The sequence below is a fragment of the Haplochromis burtoni genome, unplaced genomic scaffold (assembly GCF_018398535.1).
Source record: "Haplochromis burtoni strain Fernald_Lab_line unplaced genomic scaffold, NCSU_Asbu1 Contig_757, whole genome shotgun sequence".
Lineage (NCBI taxonomy): Eukaryota > Metazoa > Chordata > Actinopteri > Cichliformes > Cichlidae > Haplochromis > Haplochromis burtoni.
This window is the reverse complement of record NW_024583118.1, coordinates 17,271-40,722: the sequence shown is the minus strand read 5'-3', so window position 1 is coordinate 40,722 and position 23,452 is coordinate 17,271. Positions and strand designations below refer to the sequence as shown.

General features: G+C 40.6%; 1 protein-coding gene across 1 annotated transcript in view; it reads left to right on the top strand.

Moving 5' to 3' along the window:
- LOC102309618 (plexin domain-containing protein 2) overlaps positions 1-23,452 on the top strand; it is a gene marked incomplete at its 3' end in the record, with an annotated part of 65,419 nt that overhangs the window by 30,710 nt on the left and 11,257 nt on the right. Inside the window, 1 exon segment of the mRNA XM_014330318.2 lies at positions 14,630-14,853. Coding sequence (XP_014185804.1) covers positions 14,630-14,853 — 224 coding nt within the window.

The following is a 23,452-nucleotide window of genomic DNA, read 5'->3' as shown; positions in this document are numbered from 1 at the left end:
TATGACAGGACAGCATCAAGGCTGCTGAGCTGAACAATATGAGCGCCTGTCCCGTGAGAACGAGGAGCAGGAGGCAAGCAGGAGCACGAAGCCCTGAAAGAGTCTAAAGCCCATCAGCTGAATCATAATTGGTTGTGCACTAATTTTGCAAAGCATTCTGGGACAAGAGTGTAGTAATACTGCGCTAATTGCCAAACAGTTAGTACTTTTGGAGCCAGACACCATGCAGGCTAAAAATTACAATAACTGGGATCAGTGTGCACAGTACAGGCATCGGCACGTGCTATAGGCCAACAAATATGGGGCCAAAATTTGGCTTCTTCTTCCATCCTAGCTGGCACTTTCTTGCGGAAAGCACTGCTGACCCAAACACTCATACATGTTAACAACCTGCAGCTGCACACACAGCTGTCTGGGGTTTGCATCTGGGAGTGATAACCCAAGACCTTGTCTTTGCTAATATTCCCGAAAAGCCGCAGAACAAAATGAGACAGCTTGACAGTTTTTCACCAAGAAACCAATTAAAATCCAAGTGAAGAGCACATTTCCTCAGGAAATCATCTCTTACGTCTTACCCAGAGAAATTAAAGATTTGCAGGCTTTATTCGATTGTTCGAGACAGCTGATAATTTTTTTTTGCACTTGTCATTTCAGTGACATACAATCACCAGAAAGAATGAAGTGAAATAAATGGGAAAACTAATGAATTACAGAATTAATGAGTTTAATTAAGCTTGCATGGTTTGAAAAGGAGAGAAACCTTTGCGCCTTCATTGTCCTGTCAGAAAAGAAATGACGCAGAGCTCAGATTCAATATTTCCTCAGCTAAATCTGCATAATTAAAAATTTACACATTAGGTAAAAAAAAAAGAAATCAGTATAATGCAAATGAATTGCAAATATTTGCCATTGTTGAGCTCTGATTGATTGGAAGTCGCATAAACGTGATGCCACATCTACTAAATCCTCACTTATGATGGGATTTTTGAAGGGAATCAGCCATCTGCTCTGCGACATGCCGCTGCGTAGGCCTCATTTTCTGCGAGGATGTTGTGTTGTAAACAATATTTAATATTGATTTCCTGTGAGTGGCTGAAGTTGCCACTCCTGAATGGCAAGAGGCAGAGGCAATTATAGTCTGCGACTTGGATGTGGCTCCCAGTTTGTCAGCAGATGTATGAAATGTATGCCGGGTATGGGTTTGGCAGTGATAAGACTGGAGGTCCTCTGTTTCTTTTAGTCTCTGCTCAGTATGTACTGCAGGAGAAAAGAGTCTGAAAATCTATGTTTCCTGGTGTGCTTCTGCGGGATGCTGTGGATTCTTGGTGTATTCATTCTTTTTGTTGTTTGCTAGCTTGTGGGTGTGGGTGCCTGGAGGCCATTGGTGGGAGGATATTATGGGATTTGGCAAGTTATAAAGAAGTTTGTCATATGTTTTTCCACATATTTTTGTAGAACATAAAAAAAAATCTTGGGTATATGTTTATAACGGCTCACAGGGAAATTATCTCGGAGAAAAACATGTGTAATGCATGTTTTTGTTTAATTGGTTTTCTGTTACTCACATTTTGAGTATTTATGGCTTCAGCAAATTGGCTTGATTATCAGGAGTTTCAGAAGTGGGTATGAGGGCTGCTTCCAGGGCCGGAAAACTGACTGGCTGTGACAACCACAGTACGTGTTGTTGGTTGAATTTGTCTTCATGAAGGATTAGACACTGTACTCAGAGAGTACTGGAAATCACATAACTTCAATATTTTTAAAGATTTTTTAGCCTTTTTTCGTTTCTCGCAGTAAATGTCGATATATATATATATATATATATATATATATATATATATATATACATCGACATTTATATAGATGTGTGTGTATATATACATATATATACATACACATATATTTTAACTGTTTTTTTTACATAAAATGTGGGACAACAACAACAACAAAGCACACTGATGTTTTAGATGAAAAATGCTGCTAATAAACCTAGAAAAGAAAATATTAAACTATTAAAAAAGGAAACAGTGTTTCTTTTACAAAATTAATTCATGTCCGGGTGTTCATTAGAGCAAAAATACTCACTATTAAACTGTTTGTACTGTATATTGGGGGGGTTAAGATCTCTGTATAAATACATAAATAAATCTGGGTAAATTCCCAGATGATTAAACATGCAACTATTTTGCTGGTAATACCCGAAATAAGTAAAGAAAATCAACAGCCTATTTATGCAAGATAATTCATAATTTTATTGGGGGGGTTGTATTGGTTGGATCGGATTTTTTTTTTCTTTTTTTTGGGGGGGGTGTCATAACCCCCCTGGAAATTACGCCCCTGCTTTGATCGACCTAAATTTAACAGTAACACCTGTGTTGGAAATCTGGTTTAGTCACACAGACCTAGGAGGGCTAATTAGAAAACATTTGCCACTCGATAGGGAAACATTCATATTCCTGAATGGCGAACAGCTGCTGTCAGTCACTAGGTGAAATCGGTTGCATAGAGCTTTGTGGCGCTTTTGATTACTTCAGTCACAAACAGGATGTTTGCGTGGAAGATACCAATTTGTCTGCAAACCCTTGCCAACTGCTCTCTGAGTGGCAGTGAAATTATCCGACACAGAGGAGACCGTTTGCCTTTTCAAACGTGTTGGCTTCAACTGTGAGCTACAACTTTTACTTTGAAGGTGAACATTCTCAGATTCTGGTTTTACTGGACTGTGTTTAGCAGTTAGCCAGTGTTTGCAAACTGCAGGCAACGTAATCAAAAGAAGGTTTTTGGTGAGTCTCCCTTTCAACATGTGTCAAAAATTCAAATTATATACCAGTTTTAAATCGTTACAGTGCAGTTATCTGGATTTTATTGACACTTTTATGGAAGTTCTACATACATTCTACAATAGATTAAAGTTAAAGAAATAACTGTGTTTATGTTGTGTCGGTTGTGGACACGTCTTACTTTAAGTAACACAGAAGCCTTTTAGATATTTTATGATGTGATAACAATGCTGCTACACCATCTAAAATAATACAATCAAAAGAAAAAATGCTCTTAATCACATTTAGTGACTTTAGATCGTCTCAGTAGATATTTGGGATTCAGGTATTTGTTTTAGTTTGATACTGCAAAGCATTTGCACTCCCAGAGTGTATGTTACTGTAGGATTAGTGACATATGATGAATTCAGAGGGTTAAAACAGGTCCACACTATTTTGTACCAGTGACTTTCTGTCATGTAGAAGATTTTCTTTTTGCAAATATATCTGTTACGTTGCAGTTGGTGAATATCAGCCTGTCTGATATTTTAAAATATGATATTCTTGCCCTCCCCTCACACTCCTCCTTAGACAGCTGGGCTTTTTTAACTGTGGGAAATAACAGGTCCGCTGGGAGAGTTGGACCCCTCTGCATGTGTTTACACAGCACTCAGCCCAGAGAACATTGGAGTGTGGAGAGGTTTGGCAGGGTGGACCTGTGAGAGGCTTGGTGATGCTGATGGATTAGCAGGAAGGATGAGGACAGGCCCTAGGGCCCCTGTCTGGGCTTGCCTGAAGTCTCCAGCTCAGAGAGAAAGTGGGAGGAAAAAAGCACAGTTAATACACCCATACTGGCACTAAATCAGTCTCCACCTGCAGACATACACATCAACACACACATCTAAACACTCTCAGAACCTTTTCCACGCTAAAGAGAATCAATCTTCAGTTAAAAGGGTGCCGCCCACCACCGGGCCTGATATTTCCAGCGCGTGCACATTGTCTCTGGGTGACCTTTCAGATCAATGGCTTTCAGAGTTTACAGTGCTCAATTAGCCTGAAGTGCCTGTGGTAATCAATATGGTTAAAATGATCATAATTTACAGCACTGCCAAAGCAGCCTTCAATATTAGTGTGGCGGTGCTATACAGGAAGATGAAAACAGATTCGGCACTGAGCGATTTAAGTGAATCAGATAACAGTCCGAATCATAAGATGGACAAAAGAAAAGCCTGTTTTTGTTACAGGAGCTTGTTTTCTTCCAGGTAATATAAAGAAAAAGAGCAGAGCATTGTGGACAGCTTGTAAACTCCTGACAAAAACGCTGCGATGAGATAAGAATAGCAGACAATCATTTCTTCGCCTTAGCTTCACTGCTATGACAACTTGTACAGTATGTTCTGTTTTCCACGAACGGCTGTCTGCATTTATAAATTAATCACACCTCCAGGTGCACAGGACTGCAGCCAATGATTATGCCGATTAATTCCTTAATCACGCAGTCATTTGGTCTATGAATGCAGCTATCTTTAATATAACTACGTATATGCTTTTCAGATCATTTCTGCAAACAGCTGCTCTGCGACCCTTTGGAAAGCACACACAGTTGCATACCAGTGAAACAAGCGATCACAGAAGAATATAGCAATATCTCCAGTTTATCCAATTTAGATCTAAAGCTTCTCCTTTGGCAGAAAACATTTTACTGTATGACAATAAGGCTGGCTTTTGGAGGGGAAAAAGTGAAAGATTAACCTATAAAAAAACACACGCAAAGGCTGGGATGAGTTTGGAACTGAGAAAAATGTCTCTAATTATTGAAAAATTTTCTCACACTGTGAAGCATCTCTGACCTTCTGTCATTCAGTGTCCATCTGACTCTACTGATCAGCTGTTAGTCAGCCAATAAAAATCAACGATTATGCCAATTATTGATTTATGTAAATTAGATTTTATTTTTAGTGTCTAACTGAAGCACTTCAGCAGCTGATTACACTCAGTGATCTAATCAGGAGAGGTGCAGGTCAACTTAAGAAGACTGACTGAATTCAGTTTACCTGTTTCTGTTTTACGGTGCTGGTTTCAGTCACTGTTATTATGACCCTAATAACAGCATACAGCAATAAAGTGATAGAGCATCCTCAAAACTGGTGTTGAAGGGGAATTATTGTGCTTGTTTTCATTCTTTACCTTTGTACCTTTAAGCCAACTTTCTTCTCATTGGCTGGTCTTTACAAGCAAAAGGTCTGAACAGCATGTGGGTCAGGACGCTATGCTAGCGATATCTTCTCTATTTAGACTGAAACCTGAACTGAAGTCCAACACTTTTGCTGCTGTAACATGTCATAGAGTTTGCTGTGAAAATTGTAAAAGACCTCACTTTGTGGCAGTGTTTGATTGAATATTGAACTCATTTTTCCGCACTGTGTTAGCAGATGTGTAGCTGGCCTAAAATATACAAGACAGGAATGAGTCAGCGAGTTCGTGACCTGAAACCATCTCTGAGGCTAAAGCGACTGAGAGATCAGCTCTCGGAAGAAGATTGGGGAGGCCGAGTGCTCTGAGGATAAGTGGACAAAAAGAGTGATTATAGTGTTGAGTCCGTCCCAGATGTTAGATTTGTTGACGTGTTCGTGTCCCTTAGAAACGCAGCTGAAGATCGTGTGAGTCCCATTGTTTGTGAATGAAAGCGTTTGGTTCTGCCTATTCACCAGTACTGATGTCAGCATTTCCAATTTTAGGCTATGTTAGGCAGGTACTTGAGGACTGTGGGAAGAGTGAAAGGACTTCTTTAGCATTTTCATGCAGAGATTTAGGCAGAGTGAGAGATGTTAAGGTTTTTTCTCTCAGTGGGGATTTGAGCCAGTTGACCTGTAAGGATACAGTCCTATTACCACAGGTAATAGCTCGCGCTGGAGGGAGGAGAAATAATCTGTTGCGGGACGTCCAGTGTCCAGTGATGCATCGCCCCCCAGCCCCAGCTTCTCTCACGGTGGAGTGAATCAAGGCCTCGAGGCTCCAGTGCAGTACTACTCATTCGCAAAGTGGAATGAGGGCCAACAGCCGCGCTTCATCGTCCTGCAGTCTATCACTCAATCTCCTGGAATATGAGACAGAAACTGTGCCTGACTAGAATCCTGAATTCCTTAGCGCTTGTATCACTCAGGAAGCGCTCTCATCTGTGTGATCGTGCTGCCTGCCTGCCATGCCTGCCTGTGTGTCTCTTTGCCAAAGCATTTTTGTGTACACTTCCTACACTGACCAATGCCAGAGCCAAGACAACCAACAATTACATAAAGAAAGCCGCAGCAGTGACAGCAGACTCCATGATGGTTGACTCCAGCACTTTAAACCCTGTGTTTTGGGGTTTGACACACTGTGCTCAGGCATGTTTCTGGGCGCTTTGTGGTTTAGCCTGCTTGGGATTTTGTGTCCACTGCTTTTACTCAGAAAGAAAATTAGCAGCTCCCCACAAAGCCATAGTAAAAAAACAACAAAAACCTGTTATGTTCCTCAAGGTTAAAGCCTTGATTAAAAATCACTGGACCCGAAGCAGAACTGCCTCCTAATTCCGCCTCATTTTCTCTCCCTTTGGCTTCATTCCTTCTTCTAACACGCAGTCCTGACACCTGTCCTCTTCACGGACGCTGTGTTTCCCCAGGCAGTGTGAATGCAATATTAGTCACCTTCTAATTCATTCCCTCCACCTCCTTTCTCTGCAGATTGTAATTAACATGTTCAGAGTTCAAAAATGGGCTTTTATTTATAGCCCCCCTGCCTGCTTTCTCATTTTGGGCGGCATAAAGGAGGGCTCGCTCACAACATGCTCGTTTCCTGGTGCCGGTGATGCCGGGAGCCATTCTGATAAAGTTCATTGTGTCCTGCACAACAAGCATATCAGCAAAAGTCAGAACAAGTTTATATGATATGAGTGTGTCCTTTAGCGTTTTGATTCAAATTCTGAAGCGTATCTTTGCACTCTTTCTCTTCAAAAGGGGTCACAGGCTCTAACTAATTGCTGAAGTGAGACATCAAAATTTCAGTGTAATAGTTACAATGTGATTTCTTCAACAAGCTGGTTATTATGTTTCAAGAAAAAAAATCGTTTTTTATCGGCGGACCTAATCTGAACCTCGGGGGATGTTTGTGCTGCAGTGCCCCGACTTGGAAAGACGTGACTAATTGTCGGCAAAACAAATCTGTGGTGAAACGAAGCGTTCATGACAGGCAGGACGCCAACTTGATGTTCCTCTCCAGGGGGAAAGACATCAGAAATCCTTTTAGAAAACTGGCTTATGAATTTCTTTTAGAGGCTTTTCCGTAAGAAGAAACCGATTTTGTTCTTTTGTTCATCTGCTGCACTATTTTAATTCTTATCCTGACTTGTCTCACGCTCTGATTAGCTCAGATTTCGGCGTATGATATTCGGATTGCGTTCTAGGAGCTCTGTGAAACTGGATCTGTTTAACTTTCTCTCAGCTTTACGACTTTATGTGTTTGCTTAATGACAGGTTGTGTTTTTAAGAGGGGATGCGTAAAATCTGAGACACCACAGGTCAACAAAGCACACTTTCTCTGCATAATAATTACTGAGAGTTGTATGCCTGGAATTTATGCGCAGCAGTGTGCAGTGATAGTAAAAAGAAATTATACCCTCTAAGGTTTTTCCTGTCATGATATAATAAAAAAAATCAATCTGGTCCTTAGTAGGTGTTAAAATTGGGTAAATCCAACTTCAGATGAACGACAACATGTGCCATATTACACTGTGTTGTTATTTATTCAGCAAAAACTAAGCTGAAATACAGGCGCATTGTGTGAAAACTATGTACATCTAATGGTGTACCGTCACACAGACGGCCTCAGCTCATACTCCAGAAGACTCTGGTTCACAGAAGAGTTGAAGAGCAAAGTGTGTCCAGATCCTGTGGCTGCAAAACAAACCCATCACCCCTCCACCACCGTGCTGACAGCTGGTATGAGGTGTTTGTCCTGATATGTTGTGTTTGAGTTTCACCAAACGTGGCGCCGTTCACCTCTACTTTGGGCTCATCTGTCCAAAGCACGTTCCAGACGTCTTGTGATTTGTTTAGATGCAACTTTGCAAACTTAAGCCTAAAGCTGCAACTACACTGGATAAGATATGACCATGGAGACCATGGAAAGCTCAACTTAAGCACACAGGTGCTGCCTTTTTTAGTTAGAGAGAAGAGGCTTTCTCTTGGCACTGCCAAAGAAGCCATACTTATTCAGTCTTTTTCTAATTGTACTGTTATGTTAACTGAGGTCTGAGATGTAAGTTTTGGGTTTTTTACAGTCTCTCTGAGCAGTTAACACTCTGACGTCCACTTCTGGGAATACTGACATCTGCCTTGATTGTTTTCCACTTGTGAATAATCTTTTCACTAAAGAATGATGGATGTCAATTTTTTCAGAAATGGTGTTACAACTTTTCCCAGATTGATGGAAAGCAACAATTGGTACATTAAGATCACACCTGAATGCTCCTGACCAGCAAACTGCCAAAAACCTCACCTTTTATAGAGGTGCTCACACTTGCTGATGATCGATCAATCAGGTAATCAAGTGTGCTTGATTAGCAACACCTGTCTACTGTTCACAATCTTAATTCCTTTGGAAGCAGTAAGGGTGCACTTAGTTTTTCACACACTGCTTCAGCATAATAGTACAGTGCACCGTGTGTGCATTTAAAGGTTTTCTCTGCTTCAATTTGAAGTAAATGTCTTTGGAGTTTGGGCCGTTTATTATATAAATCAAGCAATTTGATGTCTTTTTTTAATGAAATATAAAATATGACATGCTCACTAGCTTTTTCACTCTCTGACCTTGTCAGTGTGACTCAAACGGTGTTTAATTTGTTTCAGCAGGTTAATAAACAGTCAGGAAAGTTCTTGAAAGTCAGTTACGTCAAATCCTTCTATTGTTTTAGGTGTAAGCAGAAAAGTTACATACTGTAAACTGACCTCCAAAAGCTTTTTCCACTGTGTTTCTTCTTCTTCTGCATTTTAATGACTAGGTTAGTATTCCCTTGCATGATCAGATTTTTGCACATGTTGTTAAAAGTACTTCTTGTGACAAATGTCCCTAATCAGCTGTTGCTAATGAAGAGACAAAGTGAAAGTGAATGGAGGAAAAATTGCATTGTTTTTCTTCCCAGTGCAGAAAGATTTTGATCACATTGTCTGTTCTCTGTGAGAATTAGTTTTGTGCCGTGTCAACAGCAGATCCTTACTTTTTTCTATTTCAAAGATAGTTATAGTTGCAGAAAGTTGGAAGCTTCTGCAATAGTTACATCAACTTAATCCATGTGGACCCTGGCGAGCTGATGTGAGTCAGCACAGTTCCAGCACAAAATACTGAAGGTCTTCCAAAGTGCTTGGCAGGGTCTGCGGGTACACTGATAAAGCAGCTTTCAGTGGGCACTAAATTAAGCACTCTGACACCAAGAGATATAAAGCCTAAGGAATCGTTTGTGGATGTGACTTTTTCTACATTTCTCGCTGAAATTATGCACAAACGCAGTGAAGCATTCCAAATCATCTACTTGTCAAGTTTGTAAGTCTCCTTTTGGCACCGCGGCGTCAGGTGGGAACCAAGAGAAAACAAGAAAACAGTAAAACAAGCAGAAACTGAATGAAAGAAAGGGTGCAGACAGGATCTTCATGCTGCGATTTTACTGCCTCAGTGTCTTTGAACGATTTCAGGTGGAACCAAAAGCGGTTTGTGAATCAGGGATGTTGACAGGCGTGAGTCAGGCCAACAAGGGTGCTCGACAGAGTCAGGGTGAAGGTATGCAGTGGCTTTGAGAGGCAGTGAAAGAAATGCAGAGGGGTAAGATTTCCTTTCTCACAAAAGAGGAATAGCCTCGTTAGGAGGAGAAGCCCCCGTCCTCCTGGGGAGGTTTATTTTAGGTGTCCCTCGGTGGTCTGCCCTCAGTGCCCTCCCAAATCCTTGACAAAAGACCCTGGACAATCAGATATACTGCCATCCCTGCATCACAGTACTTCTGTGTTCACAAGAAGAAATGCAGGTGCATGGGTGACTCATCATGGCTCACAGAGGGACATGCTGGGAAAAGAGCAACCATTTGTCAAGGGCCCTGTGTTGTGTTTATGTGTACTTTGCCAGTTTTCCATCGTATATTAAGGATCCTTTAAAAGGAAATAGATGTTTACACATCAGTGGAACGGTATGCGTAGGTGCCTCTTGGATTAGCGTATTTAACTGCTGTTGACGGGATGTAGCCTGGGCTGCTTTGTCCACACGGATTTGATCTGATTAATGACTATTAGGGATAGGATGAGTGTCAGGAAGTATTAGAGGTATGCAGAGAACGAGACAGGGAGTGAATAGGTGGCCACGGAGACCAAACAAGAGTGAGATTATCCACACTGGAAGATAGTTTTGGGAGTTTTGGCTCACTGCCATGAGGACTCCTACTTTATATCTGGAAGTATATGAAATGATTTTATAGCAATTATATGACATTGAAAGTAACAATTATGTCATAGCTCAGTGATAAAAGTATCTTATAAATGTTTTCCAAATCTCAGAGTTGTTATTTTTCTTAATATGGAAGTTAAAATTTATGTCTGGGTCCTGGATCATACACCAGGATTCCTGGCTCAGTTTGTGGTCTTTAACTTCAGAGACTGAAGGTGACTTTTAATTGTTCTCCTAAAACAGTTATGTGCAAATTGTGAGGCAGTCATCCCAGACCCATTTCATACTCTTCCTCTGGCCACAATAAATTCTTCCCATGTGCATCAACACCCCACCCCCGTTAGAGCAGATTGGTCTCTTTGCTTTTTGCCTTTGCCAACGCTCATTATAAAGTGAATCTGTCAGCCTCCTCTTTGAGCGAATTAGCATCTTAAGCTTCTCCACTTGCTCTCGCTGCCTCTCTTCTCCAGTGGGGAGAAGAGAGGCAGTCGGGGCCCCCCGACCAGTGCCTCTGGTTGGGGGGCCCCGAGGGAGGAGCGGGGAGGAGGGACGGCAGCGAGAATGAAATGCGAGCGTTAAAGAAGAGACGGAGGGGAAAAAGTGGAAAATGCTCCTTACTAGTTAAACCCAGTGACCTCTGTCTCATTAAAGAGAAGCAACATAAACTAAGAGTAGAGGAATCAGCAGTTCCCCTTGTTCCAAAACCCAAAAAATCTGCCATGAGCCTTTTTTAAACTTTGTGTCTGGATGAGTGCAACGAAAATTAAGTTTGTTACAAATTTACATTATTAGCCCAATCCTAGTCAGGTCACCAGGGGGAGGGGCAGGATCTTATAAGCCTGAAGGCAAACAAGCCTGAAGTCATAACAGGACCGACAGATGAACAGACGTCCGCGGCCTTCTGTGATGCATCTGAAGCAGAGAAACACTTGTAAACAAGTGGAGAACAAGCATTCTTTGTCAGGTTTTACTTTTAATCACGTCTACTGCTCTACTATGGAAAATAAGGAAAAAAATAGATATAAGAAAGCCATAATGTTACAGTATGTTTATAAAACTATACGCTCATAAAAGCTTGGAACTCAGCAGCAGCTGCTGACCTTATAAAAGTGCTCAAGGTGTTCTAGTTTTATACCAACCTGAAAGAAACAGTTTGAACATTGTACCTAAAGGCACAACAACTAGCCTATTAGAATATAATTGGAGTATATTACTGTTTTTCAAAGTCTCATTTCCAATAAGCTGATGGCTTATTGGAAATGAGACAAAAATGGGGAAAATCAAACACAGGGTGGGGTTACAAAGGACACAGTTACAAAGGAAAGAAGAGCAAAATAGGAGGCGATGCTGTGACAGTCTGTGTGCCAAAGTCTCCTTGGGCAAGAAAGTGAACCCTGTTGTTCTATGATTATAGAACAATGTTAGTTTAAAATATAATTCTATTAAAATAGAAGACAGTACCAGAATGTGAGTGAATCAGGCAGAAAAATGCTATATAAAGACCAGTCCACTTATATTTTTAATAACAGTGTTTTTTTTTTACTCTAAAAGCCATGCAGGGACAAAATATTAAGAGTCCTCAAGCACAGTGCAGAGTGGATGAAGTCAATTACAGTTTGAGTACCTGTCGTTGAGGGATGCTCCAAAAAGAAGTAAAGTGAATATAATTGCAACGTGTCAGACAAAAAGATTTTAATTGTCTGCACCATATTTGGAAAAAATCAGCTTCAGGAATTCTGATATATTTGGTTTACAAAAAACAATATTTTCTGTTTTCAATAGAATTCCAAGGTGGAGGTATGCAGTCTCTGCATTTTAGACAGAAATGTGGGGAAAATAATGTTTTGTCCGGCCAAGACTCAAACTTGGGATTTAACATTGCATTTGCGTGCTGTATCCACACTATGAGTTGCAAACTTTCACTTTCAAGAGCAGAAATTCAGGAGAAGTTTTGCAATCAGTGAGAACAACCTGAGTATAAGGAGCATGGATTAACTGGTGCGAGCAGAAATACGTGTAAAAGCAGAGTAGTGTGAATCTGCGCATTGCCGTGTCTGAATGTGAAAAACACAAAAATATTTATGTCGATTTATAGATTTATACACAACATCCTGTACTGTCAGGTGGTCTTCTTCTTCTTCTCTTGCTGTGACCAATTTTTGCACATCTTTGCATGTTACTGTTCCCTGTCAGTAAGTGCCATGCTGACCTTGTCCATAAAGACACCTCTGCACCTCTAATAGAGGTTAAAAACTCCACAGTGAACCTTTAAACTATAACCTTTTTTTTTTTAAATGCATCTTTGCAGACATCTGTTCACACCACACTGAGGCTTTTCCATCTAAATGAGAAGTAGTTGTTTAACTATATAAAATACAAACTGCACAGTTAGCTCCTGTTGAATTAAGGCAATGATTCAAATCAGCAAAGCGCTTCATTATGTCACTCTGAGAGAAGAAGGATGGAATAAGGGAAAGTAGATTTCTTATAGTGACGCAGCAGATTGTATCTCCAATCCATCTGTCTCTGGCTCAGATAATCAAGTCGGTGTTTACAGTAACTCGGTGCCATTTCTCACCTGTCACCGGCGTCTCGTTTCAGACTGAAGGAACCGGGATGATTAGCTGTGACTGTGGCCCACTGGTCTGTGTGAAGGCTGCTGACTCATTCCCCGTGTGCATGTGTTTCAGGCAGATGGAGAAATGAGAAAAGTCAACTGACACTGTTACTTATTACATTAATGGCTTGAACAGTCCCCACGTCTGTAATTTGACTGTTGGCTTATTGAAAGTAAAAATACTTTGGTGGTATGTGATTATCGTAGCCCTGAAAACTGACAGTTTTTATTACACAGCAACAGATTTTACCTTTTAGTTGACTGTGAGAGGGTTTAATGGTTTAGGTTCTCTAGCATATCAATCAAAGCTTATTTCTGGTGGGTTATCATACATCTATCTACCAGTGTTGTTTAGGCAAGGCAAGTTTATTTATATAGCACAATTCAACAACAAGGTGATTCAAAGTGCTTTACAGAGACATTAAAAAATAAAAAGCACAATTTAAAATTGATTTAAAAAAAAAAGTAGACAAAATCAGTAGTTAAATGTAAGTTTTGAAATTTAAGCTTAAAAGTGTGGATTTGGTGCTTTATTCAAATGCAGCTGAGAACAGGTGAGTCTTCAACCTGGATTTAAATAAACTGAGTGTTTCAGCTGATCTGAGGCTTTCTGGGAGTTTGTTCCAGATATAAGGAGCATAAAAGCTGAATGCAGCTTCTCCGTGTCTGGTTCTGACTCTGGGAACTGATAAAAAACCGGATCCAGATGACCTGAGGGATCTGGAAGGTTCATACTGGGTCAGGAGGTCACTGATGTATTTTGGTCCTAAACCATTCAGAGCTTTATAGACCAGCATCAGAACTTTAAAGTCTATCATCTGACGGACAGGCAGCCAGTGTAAAGACCTCAGAGCTGGACTGATGTGGTCCACTTTTTTGGTCTTAGTGAGGACTCGAGCAGCAGAGTTCTGAATGAGCTGTAGTTGTCTGACTGATTTTTTAGGTAGACCTGTAAAGATGCTGTTACAGTAATCAAGCCTACTAAAGATGAATGCATGGACTAGTTTTTCCAGGTCCTGTTGAGACATCAGATCTTTTATCCTTGATATATTCTTAAGGTGATAGTAAGCTGATTTTGTTATTGTCTTAATGTGTTTTTCTAAGTTTAGGTCTGCATCCATCACTACACCCAAATTTCTCGCCTGGTTTGTGGTTTTTAGGTGTATAGATTGAAGTTCTCTGGTGACCTGTAATCGTTTTTCTTTGGCACCAAAGACTATTACTTCATAACCAGTCGTTAATTTCCTCAATGCATTTACCAAGAGCCTGTACAGGGCCTCGGTCTCCTGGTGACATTGTGATATATATTTGTGTGTCATCTGCAAAGCTAGTTTATTTTGTTGTTCTTTATAATCTGTGCCAGTGGAAGCATGTAAATGTTAAACAGAAGGGGTCCCAAGATGGAACCTTGGGGAACTCCTCATGTGATACTTGTCTGCACAGATGTGAAGTTACCTATTGATACAAAGTATTTCCTGTTTTCTAAGTATGTTCTGAACCAGTTTAGTACAGTTCCTGAAAGACCTGCCCAGTTCTCCAGTCGTTTGAGTAATATGTTGTGGTCAACTGTATCAAATGCTGCACTGAGATCCAGCAAAACTAAGACTGACATTTTTCCACTGTCTGTATTCAGACATATGTCATTAAACACTTTGGTCAGAGCGGTTTCAGTGCTGTGGTTCTGTCTAAAACCTGACTGGAAGGCATCATAGCAGTTATTCTGTTTTAAGAAGTAATTGAGCTGTTGAGAGCTGTTTATTAATCACACTTTCCTGTTCTGTCTCCTTAGGGGTACCATACTCATACGTGCAGGAGCAGGCGAGAGATGAGGATACAGATGTTGACGTGAAGCTTTACAGTCACCGGTGGAGGAGATGGCTCCCCCCAAAGCCTCGTAACATGGACAGTAACAGAGCCAGTCAGGAGCAGGACCAGGAGCGTGAACAAGAGGAGCCTGAAGGCTTCCCAGGCCTGGTTTCAGCAGAGGAAGCAGACAACAGCTCCCAGATAGAGGTAAGCAACGATCCAAGGACCACATCTTATTTTTATCACAGCTTCTTTTTCTTTTTTTGCTTTAGAAGGCTAGGACAATAAGTCAAAAGCCAAGCATCAAGCTTTAAAAGTAAAGCTTATTTTACTGCATATGCACAGATTAGGCAATAAAAGAAAACAGCAGGTAAGTGAACCATACTTTCAATTGCTTTAGGTTAGAAGCAACGTCTGGCATGCTTCACTGGTGTTTAACGGCCAGTAAATGCCTGAAGATGCCATTGTTTCAGTCTTGGAGATGCCCAGTAATTGCACTGGTATGTCATTGTTATTTAGGCACTTCCTCACCTTGTAGTGTTACTGCTACCATCCTTACAAAGGCTTTCCTGCAGATGTTGGCATTCTTGGCAGGTTATCTAAGAGTCTTAATTATGGGGGAAATTAAATGGGGGAAGTGAGCGTGTATTTTTGTTGTGGAAGATGCAAAAAACAAGTGTGCTGGAAAGTTTCAGTATTAATTTCCTCTCACGACAAGAAGGTCCTGGGTCAAATCCAGTCAGTGGGTTCAGGTTAGATTAATTGTCAATTCTAAATTGGTTGGAGGTGTGAATGTAAGCTTGAGCAGCTGCCTGTCTTTCTGTGTTAGCCCCGTCATAGATTGGTTACTTGCCCAGGCTGTATCCCACCTGTGTCCCATGGCAGCTGTCATACGCTCCCCTGCAACCCAGATATAGAAAACGAGATGAAAATAGATCGATGGAAACATAAGAAACAGCCAGTTTTCTGTTACATCTCAATATGGAATTTGATTTCATAACCAGGTGCTTCTCTCATAACGACATAACTTAACCGTAATGGTTAAATCAGGGGTGTCAAACAAAACACTTGGGGCCAGAATCAGCCTGGCAAATGTGAAGGAGATTTTGAACTTTTAACTGTATTTTCATGGGTTTTACAGCTTTTCTAATTATTAAAGACCCCCCACTGACATCCATAACACACCAAAGTACAAGAAGATTTTCTGCCAATTAATGAAAACTTTGTATTCGAAATTTATACATGTAATTACAAGACAGTCTGAGCAGTGAACTACCACAAACCTTTTCTGTAACTTTACTTATTATTTATCATTTATCAATCTTCCTCTGACCCAAACCGGTCATGGCAGATGGCTGCCCCTCCCTAAACCTAGTTCTGCTGGAGGTTTCCTTCCCACCATTGCCAAACCATTTGCCCAAACATCAAAGTGGGCTGTAAGTTTATATTAAATAATATGTTAATGAAAGATGTTAAAAGTTCTCCTGCAGTTCACAGTTTCTGCATTTTCACTCACCAGCCTTAATTCATTTCTTGTGTTTGACCGACCTCGCGCAGTAAATCCTCCTACTAGTATGAAATGAATGAATCAATAAGGTCCTCTGTTGAGCCAGACCCAAAAATACTCTTAGGTCACTTCCCTGGAGCAATTATAAATCTCCTTACAAGAGTGGATGTTTAGTAATGAAAAAAGAAGACGAGGAGGGGCCTTTAAGGATTAATATTTTATATCAAATTAAGCCCAGCCCTCAGGTGTTCATTTACCTTCTATGTGGGACTGGATCCTTTTAAATTTGACCTCAAAAAGAACAGAACAGGAAATTAACCCAGCCCCCTACAATGTGAATGGTCTGGAGGACCTGCTGGAGATTAATAGCTGCTCTCAATCTGTGTTTGTATCTATGTAAATGAGAGGCATCGCCCGCATACCTTGTTGTGGCGCCTTGGATGGCACGCAGCATGGGGGCGTTCAGCTGGGTTGTAGACAGCTCGTTAAGTTTTCCCGTGGCCTCTAATCATCTCAGGTTCACAGCCCTGTCTCTCTCAGTGACAAGGGCTGAGAAGCTTTGATCGTCAGCTGTAATCATTCACGCTCAAATTCGTGTGTAAGCACACACACACCACTTTAAATTTCACACAACTGTAAACACGCTCGGACTACAGCACGCACCCGGTGCTCCGTTTGTCATAGCCACGCACATTTATGCTTACATAAGTGCTCGCCGCCACTCAGACATGTCCCGTCTCGTTGTTTTTTGTCTCTCTGAGCCTCATTTGTTGTTGCAGAATGGAAAAAAACAGTCGACAGCACAAACAGCCCGTCAGTCCTCCCTGCCATTACTCAGCACACGCACTCCCTCACCTGCCACCAGCAGAGCCTTCATATTCAGAGGGCAGAAACAGTAAACACTGAGCTCAAGGCTTCCACGCGGCAGTGAGCTGAATGGGTTTAAAGACCGTCCGCTCAAACAGCTTTAGCTGTGTCCTTCTGGTGGAGAAATCTACTCTTTGACACTTTAGCAAAGGTATATATCACCACTCAGTGATGGTAAACACATCCCAGGAGTTATTTTGTACCCTAATTTATTTTGTTGCGCGAGTCTTCAAGCTGCTTTCATCTCTTCAAATAGTGATTTACAACCAAAATTACCTGTCAAAACAAATGTGAATCTAAGCTTGCGCTGAAAAAGGTCGTATAGCTGCATTACACTCCAGTCTGTTGAAATTACTGCCTGTCATGCCATCAATTTCTCGCTGTGTTATTGTTGTTCGTTGATGTGCAATAGTGGGTCTTAAGAGATGCCGTTACGCAGTGATTTTGTCAAAGTGAGTAACAAAGACTTGTGGTAATTACTGACGCTTTGCATCAGTTTGTTTAATGACAGCAAGTTTGATGCTCTTCCAAACTAAAAGACAAAAAAAAATCCCCAGCTATCTTTGTGAAAACCTGTTGGGGTTTCAGACCATATGAGCAATGAAATGTAAAAGAATTTCACACCCTATCAGGTCCTGTTTGGTTTTAAGGTTAAAGTAAGAGGTGGAGCAAGCAGCGGTCGTTCGAAGGCGGGTTGTCGAGCTCATTTTACACCGTGGGCCACATAGAGCCCACTTTGGTCTTCAGTGGACCAGTGAACTCCTCTTTCTGTCAGTATAAAGAGCATTAAATACATATTTAATCCCTGAAATATCTAAATATAAGAAGAAGTTCAGTTTCAGCCACATGTCTCGGTTTTTCTACATGATAAAGAAAAAGCGTTACGCTGCTGCTGTAACTCTTTGGGCTTAAATTGTAATAAATAAATGTAAAAAATTACAGAAAAGGTTCTGGTAGCTTATTGCCCACACTGTCTTGTAATTATAAGGCACAAAGTTTTTGTTAATTTTAGTTATTATTAATTTTTTTTTAATCCGAACTCTATACCCAGCTTCACATTTTCCAAAGCTGTCCAGTGGGCCAGTTTGGAGTTTTTGCCGGGTTGCTTGTGTTTGACATCCCTGCCTTAAACAAGAACGAATCTGAGATCGGCATGCAGCACCTAGGCAGCTCACTCTCTGGGCAGTATTTACCGAGTTTATAGCATTTATAGCAGTTTGGGGTGCAAAGAGGAGGCTTTTGTTATTTTCTCTGCTGAAATTATGCTTCAAATATTTGTGAGCACAATTATTTTTATTGCTTCTATTTATGTGGATATAGTACGTTGTGTTGTGTTTGGTAAATATGCTAAAACAGAAAAAAGTTAAATGCTTAACCAGCTCTGAATTTATGAATACGATTTTTTTTTTCTTATTTGGTGCATTTGAGAGAGGACAGAGCTAGAGTATAGAGAAAACCCAAAACAGTAAATACTACTTGTTGTCCAATTCCACTTTTTTGCTTGTTGTACAATGCAAATAATTAAAAATGTAGAGTTTGTGCTAAAAAGAAGTCATTTTTGTGTTACCATTTAAAGTCAGTTTGTCAGTTTGAAAAAGAAAAACACAACTATACAACCATACAGAGACTCACAAGGCCCCAAACTTTAAGTTTTTATGCGTGTTTTATCCAAGGATAGACTGAATGCTTCCTAGTTGAACTCATCCGCATCAGTGCAGGTGTAAAAATCTGTTGATCTTTTTCTTTCTCCTTCCTTTTGAGGTCATTCTGTGCTTGTTTAACACACAAGTTAGCCAATAGCAGCTTTCATGTCACCTCTACATGAAGGTTTTAACCACAGCGGCTTAGACAGCAGACTGTCTGACGCCTGAACGACGGTTACTCACTGCAGCAGCTCTCCGGATCATTAACCCAGATTAAACAGCTTCTCTGCTGAAGGTGTCCTCAGGTCACTGTACGATGGAATAAGAAAGGCAGAATCAAACTGTAGGAACGAGTCAGGGTGTCTGAATATAAGCCAAGTCTCATCAGCAGCTGAGCACACTGAGGTCTCTGCACACCCCGACATGCTCGCAGCTTGTGGTGGTTCTGTTGTATTTTTCATGTTTGTTATCTAATGGCTACCTTTCAACATGTTATGCAATTGTGGCTGCAGGCACTTCATGTACAACATAGAGTTTTATTTTTTTCTGTTTTGAAGAACATGAAGGAAACTATAAAAATATCTCTGAATTTTTATCCCATAAATCACAACCTAATGGTAACTAATGCCATAATTTTTTAATGCACAGTACTTCTTTAATTTCCTGTTGTAAGGGATCATCTAAACTCCTCCAAAAGTAACAGTATCAATAGATCGTGAGGGAACAGCTGCTATGTATATACATCTTTGTATTGGGCTGAAGAGACATCAAATAAATTTGAACTAAGGCAGTGGCTGTGTTTTCATGTAATACTGCTTTCTACCACAAGGTCATACACAGAGTTCATGTAACCGTTATTTAACCAGGTAAAGGAAAACATTTTCAGCGGTGCAAGACGAAGGAAATCGGTTCAGGACTAAAAATGTTTTTGTCATGGAGGAAGAGCTCTGCCTTTAATCAGTGTAGGACAGGTAAACAGCATAGGCGAGGGCAGGTAAAAGGTAAAACAAGTCAATACACAAGAAAATCCAACATTAATACAACAGAATAAAACAGGAAACAGGAGGAAAAGACAAGTTTATGCCGTGAAAACTTTACATCAGAGTTGAACAAAGACAAGGTGGCAGTGGGGATAGCAAGGCTGGAGGCATTTATACCCAAGAGGACACGTGTGGCACAAAATAGGTGAGAAACAGAGCAAAGGATGGAAGTGCAACTAAATGAAATACACAACAAACAGATTTTTTTTTAAGCAGGAGGCGACAAAAACCAAGGTTCACATCTCGACAAAAAGCACCAAAAAGGTTTAAAGAACAGCAGCACACAGTTAAGTACACATACACTAGTAAAACACTGCCCCCTGTGGTGAAAGTGTTAAAATTATAGACCCTTTAGTGAATATCCACCATTTTCCATGGTGTCCATGTAACACGGACAATGCTGAGTATTCTTTGACATACATAACTACAGTAACAGTCACACAGGAAAAATGCACTTGTGAAATATAAGGCGGTCAGGCTCTCACTTGCTACAAAGGCTCAGTGTTTAATTCCTTCTCATAATTAAAGTTAATATTTTCAAAGTGAAAAAGATAAACTGAGAAGGGAAGACGACCTGTCCAAGTGTGAGGCTTTATTTCTTCTCTGAGTAACTAATTAAAACATGGATGCTTTTGTGCTTTTACCTTCGGGTGAAGATGCACTTGTTCTAAATATTGAGAGGGAAGCCTCACTACCATCTCTACAAAAATCTACGCTTGTGTCTGATCTGACTCTCGTATCCCTGGAGCCCATAAAAACAAAATCAGCTAGCAGACGACAGACCTGAGCATGTAGGTGCAGCAATCCATCAGTAATCTGATGATCTCTATAAACTGATATCTACATAAATCTGGAAGGAAGAAACAACCGTCTCAGTGTGGAAGCTTTCTGTTTGTAGTCTGACTAATATTAACATGTTTTTGGGGGGATTTTTAGTCTTTTTGGATAGCAAAAGGGTAACATAATGGCTGAAATGCATTCTCAAAACATCAGCATTAAGCTTTTTATTAATTTGCTATTCTTTTTCTAAATTTTATCTACATTCAAAGATTTTCAATCTGTTCCCTGGGTGTCCACTGGCTACATGAGAACCCCAGTTAACCACAGAGGCTAATGGCATGTTCATGCTGCCAGTAAAGGGGTGACTAGTTACAGTTAATTTTCAATGGAAAGTCATATAAAGCAAAAAAAACACCCGCAAACATTCCTTTCTTTTCCAGGTTTCTCCTGCATTTTAAGACATCTCCGGGCACCCTCCCCTTTTGCTACTTCTCCTGGGATATTCACAAAATTTACGTGACCCTTTCGACCAATTATAATGCACGGATTAGCACATTTTGTGTGTCATCTTATGTTACCCAAGTTGCCAGATCGCCTATCAAAAAAATCCATGTACATAACCCACAACATGATTCAAGGCCAGCTAGATGCTGAATGATTTCGCTGGCTTCTTAGCTGTCATTGGCTATTTTAGCTTAGTTCCAGATGTGTATGGATGCTTAAGAGAGTAAAAGTGGCTGCAGCAATTCTATAAAAATATTGTATTTCTATAAGAAAACTGTGTATAAAAAGTAAATGATATTGTGAATGGTGTTAATAGATTTGATGTCTAATTGATTTATCGAGTGTTTGATTTTAAAGCAGAGTTCAGTGTGATGATGATAAAAAAAAAAGTCCTGTGGGGCGTGCTGTGATGGATTTATGACATTTACCTCAGAGCAGACATGCAAACAGCTGATGTGAGATAGGTAGGTCGTTTACAATACTTTCTGAAAGCTGCATGACGTGCATATGTGTCTAAGAGCAGGCAGCTGTGTGTGGCCATCTTTAGTGCAGCTTTTATGAGTCTCTGCAGAACTGTTTCCATATGTGTCAGAGCGCCCTAGGTGAGGACACTTTCAACGGTGTATTGGTAGAAAGACAACAGAAGGTTTTTGAGAGAGATTCATTTTCCTCAGGGATCTCAGGAAATACAATCTTTGTAGTGTTTTTTTTTTTTTTTTTGAGACAATGTGTGTGTGTTCTGAAACTACAGACTCTCTCCACCTCCTCTCCGTTTATGCTCGGTGGCAGGTGTGCATGATTTCTCCCAATTATGAACAGTGATTAGGGAAAAATAACTGTTATACAGTGTCTTCAAAATAACTTCACACATCAGCGGTCTGATAAACACCCCCACCCACCCCGTGTAAACAAAAAAAAATTTTGTCAGTTACATGATGCTCAACACTTGTTTTTCGATGCGCGAGCGAAGTACAGCGAGTCAAAGTTAAGAGAAGAGTCCAGTGAAATATGCACAAGCCCGTGAATAATATTAACACATTAACTTTAGAAACACTTCCACAGCAGCATGAAGCTGGTCACACTTTGTCAGCAAGAGCATATCTTAAAAAAAGAAATACAGAAGTTTGGTAAACACTGTTCTTCAAGTGCAGACTTCCTTTAAATGAGATGCTAGCACTCTGTTAACGTTGAGAAAGGGCAGACATTGATTTGTGACAGAAACATGCAGAAGAAGAGCGCAGCCCATTTCCTTTTTTAAATACATAACGCCGCATTCCTGCTTCATTACCCTGCAACACAGCGTTTGCAGTCATTGTTCACCGAGACAGGAGATAAAAAGCATTGCACCTTTTCACCACCTCTACTTCCACTCCAACAAAAACTCAGTCCTAGAAATCACCTCGAGGTCCTGTTCGCATACCAAGCAGAAGGAATATGTAGCCCTGAACTAAAGTGAAGCCATTTTTATTTCTACAACGTAATATTACAAATCTGCGTCATTGGGGCTTTACACTCTGCACAGCATTAAACACCCTCTGTCCTTAGAGTTTGAAGTGAGATTGGAAACACCCTTCAGTGAGAGAAATGAAAGTAACCTCCTCAGGGAGCATAAGTGAGGATTAGACAGCAGCACAATGGATGGATGGCGTGTTTACTGAAAAGGAACAGATTCACAGAATAGACAATCAAGGAGACAAAATTACAACAAGTAAACATAAGACGACATACATTTGAAAAAGCTCTACTTTGCTTTATTTTACTCGGGGTTTCCTGCTGTCAGAGGCAACATTTCAAATCTTATCTTTATGAGGAATAAAACCGTCAGCGGCGGAGGGCATGCAGCAGCCGCTCGGATGATAAATTGTGCAGACTGCTCCTTTTTCAAATCCCTTATCATGTTGCGACAACACAAGAGAGACATAAAACTCCTTGTGGTCTCTCTGAGATGAAAATATACACTTATGTTCACATCTGGATGTTCAGATCTACACTGAGCTGATATTTAACCAGAGTCAAGCATGTCAGATTGCCAGCAAAAATATATCCGTTTTTCGGGGGTTTATCCATCCCACTTCTATTTGTGTGTTTGTGTAGCTTCCTTTGATGTGTAGTAATAGAGGTGTGGTTTATGGTGGAGACATGTTATTGGATGTCTGAGATACATGCTTCACTACATTCACTATTTATTTGTGTTTCTTAAGGGAGTCATTCGGTTTGCTAATTTTCATTACTTTGCTCGCCTGAGCTGCAGTTTCAGAACCTGCCCTAATTTGTTTGTTTTGTGTTTCGGTTTGTCGAGTCGGTTAAAAGATTCCCGGGGGATAACGTGTTTGGAAAGAGATGTTTACCGCCTATACACTGCTCACCGTTTAGACTGTGTAATGCCATACCATCTCAGGCAGCTGCTGCAGCTCACGGATGCTCTTCCGATGAACCCACGCTTGTTTAAATTCAGTTTTGAGTTT